This window comes from Lycium ferocissimum, chromosome 8, assembly GCF_029784015.1.
Source record: "Lycium ferocissimum isolate CSIRO_LF1 chromosome 8, AGI_CSIRO_Lferr_CH_V1, whole genome shotgun sequence".
Taxonomy (NCBI): domain Eukaryota; kingdom Viridiplantae; phylum Streptophyta; class Magnoliopsida; order Solanales; family Solanaceae; genus Lycium; species Lycium ferocissimum.
In genome coordinates this window covers 36,631,777-36,650,395 of record NC_081349.1, presented here as the reverse complement: position 1 = coordinate 36,650,395, position 18,619 = coordinate 36,631,777, and the positions used below count along the sequence as shown (strand labels likewise).

Here is an 18,619-nt window from a genome sequence, read left to right as displayed (position 1 = left end):
GAGAAGTGGCTCAGTTGGTTGACTGCCAGGGGTGGACCCACGTGTGGTCAAGGGGTTCAGTAGAACCCACCTCGTCGAAAAATTACACGGGGTATATGCAGTAAAATTAGTTTTCAAGACATAAACAATAATTTGAATCCACTTGATGCATTTGTGGTCTCTGCTTAGGTGGTTAAGTGGGTTCAATGTTGCTCGATGGTCGTTTGTTTGAATTCTCCTTTCATTGATTATTATACTATAATTTTAATCCTGCTTGTGTACTCTTATTGCAAGTTGCAGCACATGCAATTATTGGACCAGGGCGATGATGACCCATCTTCTGATGAGCGCCCTCATGCTCATCTGGTTGCAGCACCTGTGGCAAAGAAAAGGAAAGCCAGGAAGAAAAAACAAACTGTGCCAGAGAAGTGCAACCCTAATTGTGGTTGCACTCATCCGGACTGCCCTTGTCCGAAAGCATAGACAGGCGTGTTCTATTTCTATAAGGTGCATTTGGGGTGTTGCCGGGGGGGGGGGGGGGTGTGTGTGTATAAGGTGCATTTGGTAGGGAGGAAATGTTCTATTATGAAAGATCATTTTCCGGTGTATGGTTAGATAAAGAAGTAGGTGATATATTGAGGCAAGTTCAATAAAAGTAGATATTTGAAGCACAGAATCGACTTTCTTTCTTTATGCCTACTTGTAACTTGTTAAGGATTTATTATTTCTTCTAGTATCTTGAAATTGAAGATGCCGTCATCCTCAGGAGAAGTTCGTTGCTAGTAGCTTGAAATCTTGACTTGAGAGCATTATTGACATCCTTTTTCCCTTTCCCACTCACCAAAACACCACCTAGAAAAAAAGAGTATCCATTAGTTGGTTTGTTGTAGCGCTGTGAAATCTAATTGTGAGATCACTCTTTGATTGAAATACGCATAGAAGTAGTAATGCCCTTTCCCACTCACCAAAACACCACCTAGAAAAAAAGAGTATCCATTAGTTGGTTTGTTGTAGTGCTGTGAATATCTAATTGTGAGATCACTCTTTGATTGAAATACGCATAGAAGTAGTAATTTCTGAAATCCCGAAAGAGAGAACGACTGGTGTCCTTTCTCTTTGTAGAAACTTTAATGATTCTTTTTTTATTTTTGGCAACATGTATTCATCAGATCCTATTATGTCTTCTCCATCTTTCAGTTTCTGTTGATCATCCCCGTCGAGTTTCTTAGGTGGACCATCACAATTGCCGCTGCCACTACATCAGCTAGTTTCATTGCTTTAAACCTCAGAACATATGTACAGTCAGATGATCTCATGATTTTACTGCTTTTGCCCTGCAATCGGCTTTGAAAATCTTCATCAAGATGTGGTTCTTCTCTCTAAGTTTTGGGTTACTCTGCCAACTGTATGCTCAACTTGTAGTTCGAGTTTTATTTTCTTCGACAAAATGCTTCCCTTTCTGGTGTTTGTTGTACCAATTTGTAAGTGGTTTTGCATGGTTGTGTGAAGCAAAGAGGAGTGGGCAGTACAAAAAGAGGAAACTTGTAGAGAAGTGTCTAATGGTTTCAAGTTTCAACAAATGCTACCTTTGTTGTTCATGTTGTATTTGGAGAACATGTACTTTTGGTCTTAGGTATATGATAATGCTTTTTCATGAATGACGCAAATGTATGAGCAAAGGCATATAGTAATTTTTTTCCGTTTCCCCACATGCTTCGAAATGGAGGTTGGATTCTTTTCTTTTTCTGTTTTTTGCGCAAGTAAATAAATTTTAATGTGAATATTGTGAAGCGGACTAAAATTTGTGTGCATATTAGAGGACAAGTAGATTTTAGAGTCAATTTATTCCCCTATTATAATCATGTAATATATATTTTATAGAAAAATATGCATTTTAAAATACTTAGTAATGTATAATATTTAATATTTTTTATACACGTTGTTATCCAATCAAAATCTATTTACTTGTTCATATATAAAATGGTCTTATTTAAATTTTATCAATTAAAATTCATTTTAATATTTTAAAAACTATCTAATTATGTAATTACCAATTTTAACATTGGGATTTGTAGTATAATCACGCTATGACATACAAATATATCTATGAATTATCTATACAAAATTACATGAGCTAATAATTGCTCGTTGGTGTCAAGAAACACCTAAGAGGTTCTACAGATCTAACCACAATCATTTAGTTTGATGTGAGTTGCTTTTTGGATTTGGAAAGAAAAAAAAATAACTTTGTTGACAATAATTGCAATACAGAATTAGAGATTTCTGTGTTTGGTTTGATGTATCGTGTACATATAAGAAAAGTAATCTCCAGTCACCACATAACTTATGCAGCATTCGACGTAGTGACAGAGCTATGTATATGAATGTTTATTGAATTTGGTTACCTGGAAAATTATATTGCGTATATGGGTAAAGATAAAACTTTTTACATATATAATCTGTTGAATCTTCTTTATATGAAGAAAACTTTTGGTGTATTTTCGAATCCCCGCTTACTATGCTAATTTGACAAAATTAAATAATACCCACATTCTGGTAAATCATGTTAAAGTAAATAATTTATGTACAATAAAATTAATTTATTACCAATACTGAATAACAATCCCTTCATTTGCCTAATCATATTCACTCCTAAGTTTTTTGCGTAAAATAATGTCACATTTGAAACGACGACAAATATTCCGTTTAAAATAAAAAACTTATTTATGACTTAATCACTCCGACCAAAGTCATACATACTCAATGGATAATGACTTTGTATGGCTCTTGATATTGCTGTTCATGTAAAAAGTATTTCAGTATTTATTATCCTCCATGCTTTTCATCCTTGAAGTTCTTCTGTTTGTGACTGTAAAACACACTTTGTTCAAGAAAAAAAAGAGGTGAACTACGATGTGATCACGCTATTAATGTTACTTCATACAGATAACTCCATTTGTCAAAGGCGTGACATACTAATACTAACCCTTGAAAATTCCAAGTGATAATTATCCGAGTCCAAAACCATTGAAGTCGAATAGAATTCATAATAACATCTAACTGCTTGCAGTTTAGTGCATGTTACCATAACATTCGCAAGGGTCAAATTTTTAAAAGCTATGATTCCAAGAAACTTGAGTGTGTGTGGGTATGCGATAGAGAGAGAGAGAGAGAGAGATAGAGGAATTTATAGTATCAGCTTGCGAAATTGTAATTTAATGTGTAGCTCGAGGCTAGTGGTTCTCATCTACGTAGTTAACCAGTTTCAAACAAAGAATTCTTTCTTCATTCCTAGCTTCATGTGGTATTAAAGCATCACTTGTTGTTCCAGTGATCATTTTTGTGCACTGCTCTTTACTTTACGAGCAAAATATTTTCTCAAAAGTCCGCCTCGTCTTTCTCTTTGCTGTATCAAAGTTCGAATTTTGAGTTCTCTATGGATTGTGCTTTTGGCTATAGTTCCTAAAAATAGATTTACCGTTTGCTTTGAATAGGTTTGGTTCATTCAAATCTTGTGCATGGTGAACGATTATGGGTTTAAGCATCCACATCCAAAGGATTTTGATTTTGGTCTGGGATATGACTTTTGAATTGTGAAGGAAATCTTGGAGCAACAGTAAAATTATTCCCATATAACTTGTAGATCACAGATTTAAATTATTCCCATATGACCTGTAGATCACAGATTTAATTTAATGATGTTTGCATCACGGCAGACTGCATATATTGCATATTACTCTCGAATTGGCTTTGGACTACTGTCAATCTCACCACTGGCAATTACCATATACGATTGTCTCTAAGCAATAATAGATAAGAAGAGGCTTCTTTCCCAACAAAGAAATGGGCTTCTTCGAAAATATGAAACAAGTAACTTTGACAGCTTTGGTGATGAATACATTTCGGAACCAAACATTGGCAAGCAATAGATAAATAAACTTTATAAGACCAATCGTCTGTTACATGATCGACAGAAGGGGGGAAAAAAAGGTGTCAATCATACATAGCCAAATATTATATAGTAGTAAGTAATTTAGGAGAGATCAAGCTCTCCTTGAAACTAATTACTTCAACCCTGTCACCTGGTGTTGAGAGTGACTTAGACCATAATCTAAATGGTCCTTTGGATGTCCTTAATGTCTCACATCCATTTATGCGGCAGCGAAGTAGTACATCACCATCTGCAAACCTATATCTAGGTTTGGCTACATAAAGACCAGGAACATTTATGTTAAACAATTCAGTCCAAGATTCCTTGACACCATATTCTTTCATTGCCCACAACTTAAAAGTAGCCTCCTCATGAAATTTACAAGTGGAAGAAAAGCAAAGCATTCCTTCCAATACTGTAACGCCATATTCCCTGGAAGAGTGGGAAATATGATCGCACATTTTCTGTAGCAACGGTATCTTTCCATATACCTCAGTTGAAATACTTAATGAAACCACAAAAGGACCTGACCCTCTAACAACCCAATGAACTGCCCCATGAACAAATACCAAAGGATCCATACGACGTAACCTATCTGTCCAAGGCCAAAAGATTCTTGAACGGGCACAGACTTTTTTCCAAGAACCACTTTTTAGCGCGAGAATTTCACTGGCTGGTTTCTCAGGGTTTCGCTCTTTGAACCGGTGAACTTTAAGTATCTTATAGTCATCACAAGCTTCATCGTATGCCAATCCGAAAGTAGAATCCAAAATTCTAAATTCTGGAAGGGGAAGTTGTATTGATTCTCTTGTGGAGGGGTTCCACAGCATAAGCTGATCAAGAAATTTATTTGCAAATCCAATAAGAACCAACCCATCACAAGAAGCAAACATTGTGCAACGAAATGGTGCAATGTTTGAAGGGATATCAACTTTTTGTACATCCTCAAAGGATGATAAAGAAGAAGAAGAATAAAAGTTTAAACTATGTGTCTTATTGAAGTCGTGATGGACAAAAAGAAATTTAATGGAATTATGTAACGCATGACAACTTTGATGCTTCATCTTAAAGTAAGGGTCGGAGGTTATATTATCCCAAGATTTTGAAACACATTTGAATCGGAAAAGAGAAGGCACGGGCAACCGGCTGAGGATCTCCATCATTATGTCCCGTTGACAATGAATTGGAATTCCCTAGATGGATAGGACAAATAAATATAAGCAGAAGAATATTAGAGCAGAAGTGTTATTGAAAGAAGACAAGTCCGACCAACAACAATTAAACTCAATTGTAAGCCTTACTTTTGAAGAAGCAACAATATCCATCTCCACAACGCTCTTCCCTGCAGTTTAATTAAAAGAAATAATTCAAACACTAGACTAGTTAAGTAAAAAAATGAGAAAAGGCCCAAAATCATCCACTATCTTTGAGTTTAGGTTTGCAATCATCCATATAGTTTCAAGTGGAGCACTAATAATACACAATGTTTGCAAAAGTGGTGCACTTTTGCACATAACCTAAACAGCTGGTTAAGTTTTAACATATCTGTTGTCATCTGCTCTCACAAAACCACTTCAACAAACAAAACCTAATGTTCAATCCACCCTTACCCAATCGTAATGTGTTATTTGGGTCATAGCCTCGAACAGACCCATTAGTTATCTTAGCCATATGCAATGAGGTTCCAGAACAATCAGTTTTGTGTTTCTCTGGCCGTTTCTGGAGGATTTAAGAGCAGCTCCTATTTGAGTCAAATTAAACGTACTATGTGAATATATAGGCATATGAAATTAGAGCAAAAGGTTGTGAGAACTGAAGAAAGGACGAAGAACAGATAGAGACTGGGAAGAAAAGGCAGAGGATTAAAATGCTCACTGAAGATGGTGAAGAAGAAAAAATTGAATTGCTACTGAACATTGTGATCTTCTTATGAGGCAATCGGTTTATGACAATGTCAGACACCCAATACATTTCTTTCTTTTCTTTTGTCCAATTTTTAAACACTAATTTTACATATTACTACTAGTTTAGGTTTATACCAAAATTGTTGTTGACAATTAAGACCAAGAGGTTTTTGTTTGTTGGAGACACGCTGATCAATAAAGATCAATGGGAATCCATTGTTTTTTTGGCCCAATCCGTTTTCCTCTTGGCTAGAAATGTTCACAAAAAACTGGTTCTTCATTAATTTTCATGATATATATTTATTTTATTTTTTCCCTTTGTACATGTAAAACTAATACTCCATCTGTCCAAATTTATGTGTCACATTTTGAATTTCGAGAGTCAAATCTTTTAGTTATGACCGTGAATTAGGACATGAAATTTTTAAGCGACTACGTAAAAAATACTATAAATCACAATAATTAACAATTCAAAATTTTTAAAAGGCCTACGAAAAAATTACGGTATTTACTAGCCAGAGTTAGGTGTTGGACACCCAAGTTGCTATCTTACTCAGGAGGATTGCATCTCATCAAAGGGGTACTGTTTGAAATGCAAACCTCCCTAAGAAGGTGCATAAACTGGTGACAGAAATTACTTATCGACTGGGACAAACGCCAAGAAGAATCCTATAGCTTGGGAAACTCTATGTCAATCAAAGTCATCTGGAGGTCTGAATATTATGCACTTTGAGCAATGGAACGAGGCTGCACTTAGTAAGTTGCTCTGGGCAAAGAAAGACAGACTCTGGGTGTTATGGATTCATACACACTATATAAAGAAGAGAACTATTAGTGAACTCACAACACCAAAGCAAGTATTTACTAGCCTTGGTTAGTATCTTAGGAAGATATTGGATGCAACCTCCCTAAGAAGGGCATAAATCTGCAAGACCTGGACAAATTTAGCACTGGTGACAAGTTCATTATAAAGAATACACACTATATAAAGAGAGCATATATCGGTATGATGCCTGAAGTCCAATGATGAAATCAATAGTGTTACTCAAAGGCCTTATCCCACGGCATCAGTGGATGGCTGTACAAAACAGACTAGCAACTACTGATAGATTAGCTGCTTGATGGATGAGTTGAAAGAACAGTAGGAGCATAGAGTTTTTGTTAATTTTGAGAATCCTATCTCTATAGTCCAAATGAGCAGGTTGCAGACACATACCAGTTGGTTAATACAAGTTCCAGTTTTGACCCCAAAAAAGGAATGACGGTATTTGAATCTCAAAATCCGAAAAATGTCACTAAATTAAGTAGTTATTTTGTTTTGCTCGGTGAAGTGGTAATGTCATGAGCAGATGACAATAAATCTAAAGAGGAGAAACATACCTTTGCAAGTATGAAGTGATTTCTTCTTCTTCTTCTTCATCATCTGTCGGCATCTGGAAAGATTGAACTTTTTTGTTATCTCTGGATTTGGTAATGTTCCACTGATATACACAGTCTTCATTGGAGCCAGCCACCCTCAATAACTTAAAAAGGCTATTGTTGAGTTGAAAAGAAGCCTCCTTTTAGGATCTGCAAATCCTTGCTTTCATCGTCTTAAGATTCTCACCATAGTCTTGGATCTAAAGGAGGGGAGCAAAAATAAAGGAGGAGCTCATATGCCTTCGGCCATTCAAATGGGACTGGGAACACTAAAAATGGCCCATTCCAGGCAGGTTAGGGTTCCCATAGTTTTTTTTTTTGTTTTTTTAGGAAAAGGACACAAATGGCCGGTGGGGTGGGGTGAAACACCCTCTAACCCAATTTTTTTCAAATTCAAATTATGCCCATTAAACTAATTCTATTCATTAGCTAAAACTTAAATAAGATAATTTTCAAATAAAAACCTAAACACAAAAATATTTGAGGCGATTTTTATATATAATATGTGTCATTTGTGTATAAAATATGTATCAGTACCTATCTGTAATGTATAGAAACTGTATAAAATATGAATCACTAAGTTATGTATCATTTTTGTATATAATATGTATCATTTGTGTATATAATGTGTATAGCACAGTGCAACTGCCCTGTATAGAATAGAAAATTATATCATTTTTGTATATAATATGTATCATTTTTTGTATATAAAGTGTATATATAATTCCAACATGTGTATATAAGCGTATCGATCTTGTATAGAAAGTGTACCGTACGTATAAAAAATATATAATAGAAATCGTATCATTGTGGTATATAATATGTATCACTATTGTATATGAAAAAAAAATCGTATCATTATTGTATAATATGTGTTTAATAAATGTATAATTAACGTATAGTTTATGTAAAATAAATGTATGATTAATTCCAGCATATGTATATAAACTGTATAATTTTTGTATATAAAGTGTATATATAATTCCAACATATGTATATATGTTGTAGCAGCCCTTTAGTGGCGACTTAGTCGCCACAAAAAATCCTTCTTTTTTTTTAAAGCGCCTGGGCTGTTGGGCCGGTCAGCCTTGGCATTATTTTGGGCCGACCGGCCATTTTTTGGCATTATTTTGGGCGAACGGACACCTAGTGGAATTAAGCTCAAACAGTAGTTAAATGTGGATTAGTTTGGCTGAGTGGACACACAGTGTCCTTTTTCCTTTTTTTTTTTTTTTTTTTGCACGGATTCTCTTTAATTTTGGGAATTCCAGCCCGTGCATTGCAAAATAATTACTATCCCTCTGTTCCAATTTAAGTATTTTAGTTTCATCCGGCACAAAATTTAAAAAATAAAGAAAGATTTTTAATCTTACAAACTTAAATTAAATATATATGGGATATTTTAAATCTTGTAGTCTTAAACTTGTTTTGAAATTAGAAAACTTACTAAATATAGAAAGAGACACTCTTTTTGAGACAAACCAAAAAGAAAAGTAATGGGACAGAGGGAATACAACTTTTTATCCCTCTATATATTAACTGCTCAAATTGCCTTTACGGCTCAAAATAATTGCAGTCAAACATCTCTATAACAACATTAATGGGTCAGAATTTTTTTGGATGTTATAGAGAATGGTTATTGTACACATATAGCAATATTGACATTTAAATAATATTTCGCTGTTATAGGTAAAAAAAATGCATAAAATCTAATTTTTTTTACTTAATGCATTAGATTAAGCTTAGATTTCGTATAACGAAGAAAAATCTTTTAATGATGAAAATACATATATCCATATGATGTTTTTGTCATAGATAGTGTACTAAAGTATTAAATATCTAGTCAAAATCTCTATACTTATTATTGTTAATCATAGATATTCTATAAAAATGATTAATTATTATATTATCCAAAAAAGATAGCTATTATTGGTGGGTAATTTTATAAAAGCGTATTGTTGGTCAATGTTGTTATAGGTGAAATATTATTATAGAGAAGTAAAATATAATATAAAAATTGATTCTGAAAAAATTTGATTGTTATAAAGGGGTGTTATTATATGCGGATGCCGTTATAGAGAGTTCTGACTGTACCTGCATTGCCCATTGATATGGGTTGTTTATCCTTTTGCTTGCCTATTTCGTTTAATTGTTATCTTTTCTTCTTCTTTTTTATTTTTTATTTTTTTATCTTTTTCATATATTTGCCGTAGCTTTTTCTCGTGAAAGCAAAATGCACATTAACTTGGAGGCTTCATCATTGCTCTTTGTTTTGTCTTTTTCTTTAGTTTCTTTGTTGGTGTTCAATTTTTCTTTTCAAAGATAAAAATAAAATATAAAAATAAATTATTAGATAATTATTTTAAGACTAATGAAAATATAAGAAAATGAAATAGTTATACTACAACAAAAAGTAATTATGAAAAATATTAAAGTCACAAGCTTAATTATAGAAATTTAAATTAATAGAAAAATATATTTTCATATTTTATTTATTTATTTGTATGTTTGCCGTGGGTTGTGAGTTATGTTTTTTTTTTCGGTTTAGTCCTTTCCTTTTTTGTCTACTTTTTTTTTCTTTTCAAGGATAAAATAAAATATAAGGATAAAAATATTAACTAATTATTTTATATTAATAAAAAAATAAAAAATATATATAATAAGACTACAACAGCAAACAATATTTTATATTAACACATTCACACCGATCCGAATTTACGGAGTGTTATAGTTTGGGGGTGGGGTGGGGTGGAGGGCTAGGTGGTGTAAAAAATCAAAAAAAATAAAAATTGAAGGGGTTGGTGGTTGGGCGGGGGGTAGTAGGGTAAGATATTCTTTTTCACTTTTTTTTTTAATAAAACTAAAATAAGATAATACGAAAAAGAAAATTCAGAGGGAGGGAGTGGTGGAACGTAGGGGTGAGGTGGGTGGTGGGGGTGGTGGTGGTGGTAGGGGGAGGAGGCGTGGGTGGGGTTTGGTTTGTGGGCGTGGGGGTGGAGTTGGGGGTGGGTTGGGGAATTCGTTGGTGTGTTTTTTTTAATACGAAAATGTTTCCCCAAAAATTTTTATGGAAAACATTTTCTCATTGTGGAGTTGGGGGTGGGTTGGGGAATTCGTTGGTGTGTTTTTTTTAATACGAAAATGTTTCCCCAAAAATTTTTATGGAAAACATTTTCTCATATTTTGAGGAAAATATTTTTCAAGATCTTAAGTGCAACCAAATAAGAGAAAATTGGAAAATATTTTCCGTCATACCAAGCACACCTTAGTATACATATAAAGATTACGAGCCTGTTAGGCCTAGCGGCTAAAAACTACTTATTTTGAGAAGTTTTTTTTTTTAAAGTGCTTTTCAAAAAAGTACTTTTCGTGAGAATCAATTTGTGTTTGGTTAATTTATTTGAAAAGTGCTTTTGACTGCTTTTAATAAGTAGATTGTGTTTGGCTAATCTTCTTAAAAAATGCTTTTGAGTATCAAATTACGAAAAAGAACAATTATTAATGATCATTTACTATCAAGATTTTACAGGGAGAAATTAATTTAAATATATATTATGAAAGATTTTAATTAAGTTTTGCTTTTATTTAATTAAATTTTAAAAGTACATATTAAAAATTTTAATTAATATAATACACAGATAAATAAATAAATATTAAACATTGATATAATATCAACACGATGATTTATATTACCAAAAATCCCAACCAAACCAGAAACACCAATCTCTTAGAAGGGGCGTGTCCCATGTTTTCAGCCGAAGTGGCCTTGTTTTTTGGGCAGTTTTACTCGCATTATATGTATTATGACTTGTATATTTCGCTTATGTGGTTGGGGATGTTAACCACTGAAGGAAGTTACACATGATGGGGATGACTGGGCCAAAACTGTCCAATTATTATAAGCCAAGTGTCAGGCAGTTGGCTGTCACACGAAAATATGTGTGTGCGGCCACCCTCAACACGATGGAAAAACACCCCTGTGACAACTGGTATCAGAGTGTGAAGGCTCGAGGAGACGGCTGGATTCAATGGCAGGAGGCACGACAAATGTAGAACTTCGCCAAAGAGTAGAGCAGTTGGAAGCACTCATCTTACAAGTGGGACAGATGCCTGGAACAGGTGAAATGGCTTCAGTTCTAGCGAGAATGGAATGTCCTGAGCCGGATTATGATGCAAAGCATCAGGCTTCAATAGAATAAATGGCCATGGTTCATCGGGAAAAGGAGGAACTGCGTGGGGAAGTTTTGATCCTCTGAAGGGCTTTGCAAAACACTATCCCTAGAGGTGAGGAGCATGCAAGGTAAAGGTGCCAGAACCAAAGGCATGTAATGGCGTGCGGAGTGCCAAAGAGTTGGAAAATTTTCTGTGGGACATGGAAAATTACTTTCAGGCAGACAAGGTGCCAGAGAACGAACGAATGTCAGTCACCACTATGTATTTGGGTAATGAAGCTAAGGTTTGGTGGCGGACAAGGGTTGCTGAAGTGGAGTGTGCAGGACTACCATGCGTTGAGACTATAGATTCAACATGATGACTCTTCCTATTCCTTGGGCATTCAACGACAGATGGCCAAAACTAACACATGGCTTTTTCAATACACAAAAAAAAAAAAAAAAAATCCCGACAAATATGACCACCTTTGTATTCAGTCTTCTGGAAGATTAGTTATCCTTCTATATGCAAACTTAAATTAATCAACTAATTACCATCAACGATGATGAGAGTATCATTCTCAGATGGACAAAATCAGTATTCAAAGCATGTTTTGAAAGAAAACAATAGGTTTTATTTCCCTACGCTAATAGTTGCCACAATAGAAGTTAATAATGCTCGAGATATTTCCCAGGCCAAACATAACCAACATATTTGTATACTTTAAGGGTACAAAAAAACAATAATTTTACAGAGAAAATCCAGTTGAAGGAAAGAAATGAACAGTGTTGGGAAAAGGAAAACAGGTTCGAAAGTGACACAAAATAGCTAAAAGAAAATGGGACAGCAGTGGGAGCATATTCTACTGCCTCAATTCTTTTCTTCAAACTTATAATATTTGCTCTTTCTTGTTAGTACACCACAACAACATCTAAACACTTAGGGATCCTAATTGACCCAAACAACTCTAGAACAGGGAAACAAACTTATAAACATATAAGGAGGAACTCAAGCCTAGCTACTAATTTCAAACTTAATCCAAACATGAAGGAAATCGATAAGGACAAAAGCATTATTTAATGTAGAGGCTATATCCGAAAAAAAAAAAAACAGCAATAAAGATGAAAGCTAATCTAGATCTTAAAAAAAAAAAAAAAAAAAAAAAAAAAAATCAAAACAACCCCAAAGAAAATCACTAAACCAAATAGTGTTCAAGCTTCTCAACATATTTGACTGAGACAAGTTTAAACACACAAAAGAAAAGATGATGCATACTTAATGACTAGTTAAATTAGTTTACCTAGCCTTATTCCTTTTAACTAAATCAAGCTAGGCACAAATATAACCCACACATAGAACCGGACTATTCTATCATATTATAGACATTGAACTACACATACAAATTATACAAAAACAGTAAACCCAAACTAACACAGAACAGATAAACTTCAAATACAAAAAAAAAAAAAAAAAGAAACAAAAGGGAAGGGAAAATTACCTTCTTCGGGTGCAGCGAAGTGGGGCGCGAATCTCCAATATACCTCGAACACTATCAAAAATCCGAGCTTGAATCCTCTCGGACCCGAAACAGTAGCGAAGTATAAGAGTAAAACAAAGGGGGATTTTCTATCTCGAACAAATCTCCAGGAAATATTTAAAACTGCTGAAGGCGAATTTTAGGCGGCTTTGCCAGAACTTGTGCTTCTTTTTCGGGATTTTAGCGACTAAAAAAAAAAAACTTATAATTTTAGGGGGGGGGGGGGGGGGGGATTTTGCGATTCAAAAACCTTGATTCTTAGGGGATTTCTCGATTCCAAGGCTTTCCGAAAAACCTCTCCTTCAAACGATTCAACCCGCCACTATTTATAGGGTTTTGCTTTGTGTTGAAGAAAGAGAGAAGGAGGAGCGGGAGAGAGAGAAGAGCGGGGGACAGGGCGAAAATGGGGGGCGATGAGGGAGAGAAGAGGGGGAGGGGGCGGCGGCTGAAGAGGAGAAATATGAAACCCTAAGGTTTCATATTTTGTTAAAAGGGTAGTTGGGCCGGGTCGGGTACAAATTAAACGGGTATGGGCTGGTCCGTTTGTGTAATTGTTTGGGCTGAAAATGTTGGCTGGCGGATGAAAAACATTGGGCTGCTTTTTTATGAATTGATCCAAAAATAGTATGGGTTGATTGGGCTACTATATTTAAATAAAAGACCTATTTAAATAACTCTATACTAAAGTGTGTTAAAATATTACTTAATATAAAATATGCAATTATTAATGCTCAGATAATATATGTCGTCATAATAGCCGTGCAATAATATTTCGAAAGTCCATAGTAAATAAACACTATTATTTAATTATGCGAAGATAAATGCGATGCGTGTGCGTAAGCTGGTAAAAAAAATGCGAATTATAATAATACTGATAATAATAATAATAATAATAGTGGTATTAGTAACGGTAATAAAAGATAATGACAGGATAATGAAATGCCGATATTAATAAAAACTAATAATTATAGTAAAATATAAATAAATTTTTTTTTAAATTGCCAAAAATATTAGAAGCATAAATAGGTATTTCGGAGGAGAGGCGGGGCAAAATTAGGTGTCAACAGCCTCAATAACTTAAAATGGCTAGTGTTGAGTTGAAAAGAAGCCTCTTTTGGCCATTCAAATGGGCTTGGGAATGACAAAAAAGGCCATTCTCGGCAGGTCAGTGTTTGGTTCCCATAGTTCTTTTGCGTTAATTTTGGGAATTCTACACCTTAATTACTACCCTTTCCGTTACAATTTAAGTATTTTAATTTGATCCGACACGAATTTTAACGAATAAAGAAAGATTTTTTAATCTTACAGTCTTAAATTAAAAATGTATAAAGTCTTTTAAATCTTGTGGTCTTAAACTTGCTTTGAAATTAGAAAACTTACTAAATATATAGAGACATTCTTTTTTGGGACAAACTAAATAAAAAAAAAAGGACGAAGGGAGCACAACTTTTTATCCCTCTATATGTTAATTGCTCAAATTGCCTTTACGGCCCAAAATAATTACAACCAAACCTCTCTATAAAAACATTAATGGGTTCTAATTTTTTTTGATGTTATAGCGAATGATTATTATATACATGTAACAACATTGACATTTAAATAATATTTCGCTGTTATTTAAAAAAAATACATAAAATATATTTTTTCATTTAATGCATTAGATTAAGCTTAGATTTTGTATAACAAAGAAAAATCTTTTAATGATGAAAATATATGTATATTCATATGATGTTTTTGTCATAGATAGTGTATTAAAGTATCAAATATCTAGTCAAAATCTCTACACTTATTATTGGTAATCATAGATATTCTATAAAAATGATTAATTTTATATTACCCAAAAAAGATAGCTATTGTTGGAGGGTAATTTTACAAAGAGCATCTTTTGTTGTAAAGTTGGTCGATGTTTTTATAGAGAAGTACAATATAACATAAACAATTGATTTCAAAAAAACTAGATTGTTATAGAGAGATGGTGTTATATGCGGATACCGTTATAGAGAGGTCTGACTATACCCACATCGCCCATTGATATGGGTTGTTTATCCTTTTGCTTGCCTATTTCGTTTTATCTTTTCTATTATTATTTTTTAAAATCTTTTTCATATATTTGCTGTAGCTTTTTCTTGTGAAAGAAAAATGAACATTAACTTGGAGATTTCTAGGCGTGGCATGGTACAGTATTTAAAATTTCGGTTTAGTAATTTCAATTTTCGATATTTAAAAATACTATACCATTATCATACCAAATTAATTCAGTATAGTTCGGTATTCTTAAGTTCGGTTTTGATATTTTACGGCATGGTAATTCGGTAACCATAGTTTGTTTGACTCCGACTTACATATATACATATAATAGACGGGGACGGATTTAAAGAGGGTTGAGGATGTTCACCCGAACACTGTCGGAAAAAAATTACAGTGTATTTATAGGGTAAATTTTCTATGTTTATGTGTATATATCAACTTTTGAACATGTTGAATAAAAGCAAAAGGTTTTTTTTTTTCGAACCCCCTGAATGAATTACGACTTCGGCTATTCAAAAAACGTATCAATTATATCATACTAGCACCTTACATATGTAAAAATATTCAAAAAAAAAAGTGCAAGCAATTTCCTTCATTAGTTAATTACTCAAATGACTACGTTATGGTAGTTTTCTATCATTTATAACTACCTTTTTAAATATTACCATTTGTAGCTATGTTTTCCCAAATTAAGGTATTTTTTTGGATGTATTTGATGCATGTAAATTCATAGAAAAACAAGAAAAAGAAAACATATCCCTTGATTTTAGGCCATAACGGTGGGATCATTTAATTAGTTATTAATTGGTATTTTTAACCATCAGGGCTCGTTTGGTATGATGGATAGAGAAAAATAGTCCTGGAATAAAAATTAGTACCGCCTTATCCCACGTTTGATTGGAAAAAAAAAGCTCGGGATAACTAATCCCGGAATTAGATTGTTTTTTTATCCCACCTTGAAGGTGGAATAGCTAATCCCGGGATAAGTTGTTTCCAACCAAACGAGCCCTTAGTTATCAATTGGTATTTTTTACCATACTCTTCCACAAAATCAGATTTTAGGTTTATTTTCCATAACCGTTTCCTATTCCTTCATTCAATCTTCAACATTCAAATGTAAAACATCAAAAATTCAAAATTTGAAAACATTCAACAGCCAATGTATTTGAAGTTTTCAATATTGATTTCGTTTTTTATTTACTCATGTATTTGATAGTATAACTAATGTATTTGAAGTTTTCAATCAAACTCCATGTATTTTATATTAAATATCATGTATTTGTGTGAGTAATAATTTGCATCACCCATGTATTTAGTGGTAATGTATTTGAAGCTTTCAATAGTGATTTCGCTTTTTATTTACCCATGTATTTAATAGATAACTTGTGTATTTGAAGTTTCCAATCAAATCTCATGTATTTGTGTGAGTAACAATTTGTATCACCCATGTATTTGATGAGATTAATTTGAACAAAATACATAAATATATAGAAAACTTACCATGTATTTGCATCACCCGTGTATTTGAAACTAGATGAACTGATGGAATTAATTTGAACAAACACAAATATATAGAAAAACTTACAAAATAACTTTTACAAAATAATGTAAAAAAATATAGTTACAAATGGTAATATTTAAAAAAATAGTTATAAATGATAGGAAACTACCATAACATAGCCATTTGAGTAATTTTACCTAATAAAAATTAGGGGCAAGTTAAGGGACATTTTGCCCTTCAAAATGAATTGGGTATGATTTGGCGAACACCCAAATGTACTTTTTATACGATCACGTTAATACGAAGTGGAGTGTGCACGCGCATAGAGGATCCCACCGTCCACTTCATGTGACCCCACGAAATTATTATTATTATTATTATTATTATTATGTAAATGGTTATTTATCTTTTAGTGGTTGTAATTTAGAAATTACTCCTGTAATTTTGCATATTTTTTAACTTTAACATTTTAGATTTTTTGAAAATATATAAGCTTGTCGTTTTAGAATGTATGTTTACTTTCGGTTCTGTCTTTCGTGCCCACTTATATAGATAGATATTGATGACACCTCTCTTTTTTTCTTTCAGATTACTAGACGTCTAGGCGGCCAGACCTCCACTACTTTAGCTGCCAGCACTTCTCCCGGTTTTTCTGTAAGTTCTAAGTACATTTACTTATTAATAATATATAGATTATTATAGCTTAGTGTTACCCCTTGCATTGCAAATAGTTCATGTCATATGATGTTTTCAGGCATCCCATGTAACTTGTAAACCTGATCCAAGAAATGTTGAGCTACAGATGTAGTTGTAAGGATTACTAATAGCCAAACAAATGACCATACTTGGTAAGCCTGTCTACAATTAGTGGTCTTGCCTTTAGACTTGGGCGAACCATCCATAAAATCCATGCTAATGTTGGACCAGACTGTACTAGGTATTTTTAGAGGTTGAAGTAAGCCTGGATAGGCTGCAGTATCTTATTTACTCCTCTGGCAAGCAGCACGCCTTTTCACAGATCGTCATATCCTCATTAAGGCCCTTCCAGTAGAACAAGCTGGCCAACCTCTTGTATATGTTTGCAATTCCTGAGTGACCCCATACTGCCTACTGGCTTCTTATGCTAGATATGAATAATCTCTTGCCTCAAGTTAGGATCATTTCCATTTGCTTGCGCTTTCTTCTTAGCTGTTGGTTTATTAAAGAGAATCCCTTCAGGCCATCTTCTTGACTTTTCAACTTAAATCAAAAGCTCCCGAATGAGAGCAACAGGACTAGTTGAGCTAGAGAAGCTGGCAAAGAGTGAGGAAAGTAGTTGGGGGCAAAAATCCAGTGTCTTATGGCTGAAACAGGGAGACTAACACTAGATTTTTCAAAAGAATGGCAACAATTCACAGAAGATACAACAGTATTGGTAGACTGGTAGTAAGGGGGAAGAGATTAAAGAACCTCTAGAGATTAAGGTGGCCATGAAAGAGTTCTACAAAAAACTCTACTCAGAAATTGAAGATTGGAGACCCTCTTTTGGATTTTTGTGTCACGTCCCAAAATACCAGCTAGACGTGATTGGCACCCAGCAAACACCACCCGCCAGGCGAACCATATATCATACTCTTAATTATTTACAAAAGCACTAAAAGAAAATAAGTGCAGGTCCAACAACGTTATTAATGATAAAAATGTGAAATAGTCGCCAACCAAATCCATAATCGATTTATGATAACCAATCAATGCTAAAATAAAAAAAAATAAAAAAAAAGAATCTCTAGCCCACATCCCACGCTAAGACCATGGAGCATCTAACAGATTTATATGAGTTTGAGTGTCAGACATGTAAACCCAAAATAAAAGAAATAACTAGAAATAAACAGAATAAAGCTGGAATGGCTGCTTCCACGAACAATGCGGTGGCTCACCTCAGCAACAAAATTCACTCACGAAGTCTTCAATTACCAGCCTCGTTCTTAATGACAGTATCTGCATGGACATGCAGGTAAGGAGTGAGTTATACATAAATATAACCCAGTAAGATCCTCGACCCGCCACTTCAAATACCCCTGGAACAAGTGTTAGAAAATACAAACACACAAGCAGCACAAAAATATTATGCACATGAATATATCATTATATAATAGCAACCAAGGTCCAAACCACTATTTATCAAATAT

At 33.8% G+C, this 18,619-nt stretch overlaps 1 protein-coding gene across 1 annotated transcript in view; it reads right to left on the bottom strand.

Annotated features, from left to right (window-relative positions):
• Positions 1-235: 235 nt before the first annotated feature.
• Positions 236-18,619, bottom strand: part of LOC132066304 (F-box protein CPR1-like) — a 62,078-nt gene continuing 43,694 nt past the window's right edge. Inside the window, exons 3-6 of the mRNA XM_059459637.1 lie at positions 5,212-5,252; positions 4,048-5,103; positions 1,215-1,313; positions 236-355 (exon numbers count right to left, since the gene is read on the bottom strand). Of these exons, the coding sequence (XP_059315620.1) occupies positions 236-355; positions 1,215-1,313; positions 4,048-5,103; positions 5,212-5,252 (1,316 nt within the window). The remainder of the gene's footprint in view (positions 356-1,214; positions 1,314-4,047; positions 5,104-5,211; positions 5,253-18,619) is intronic.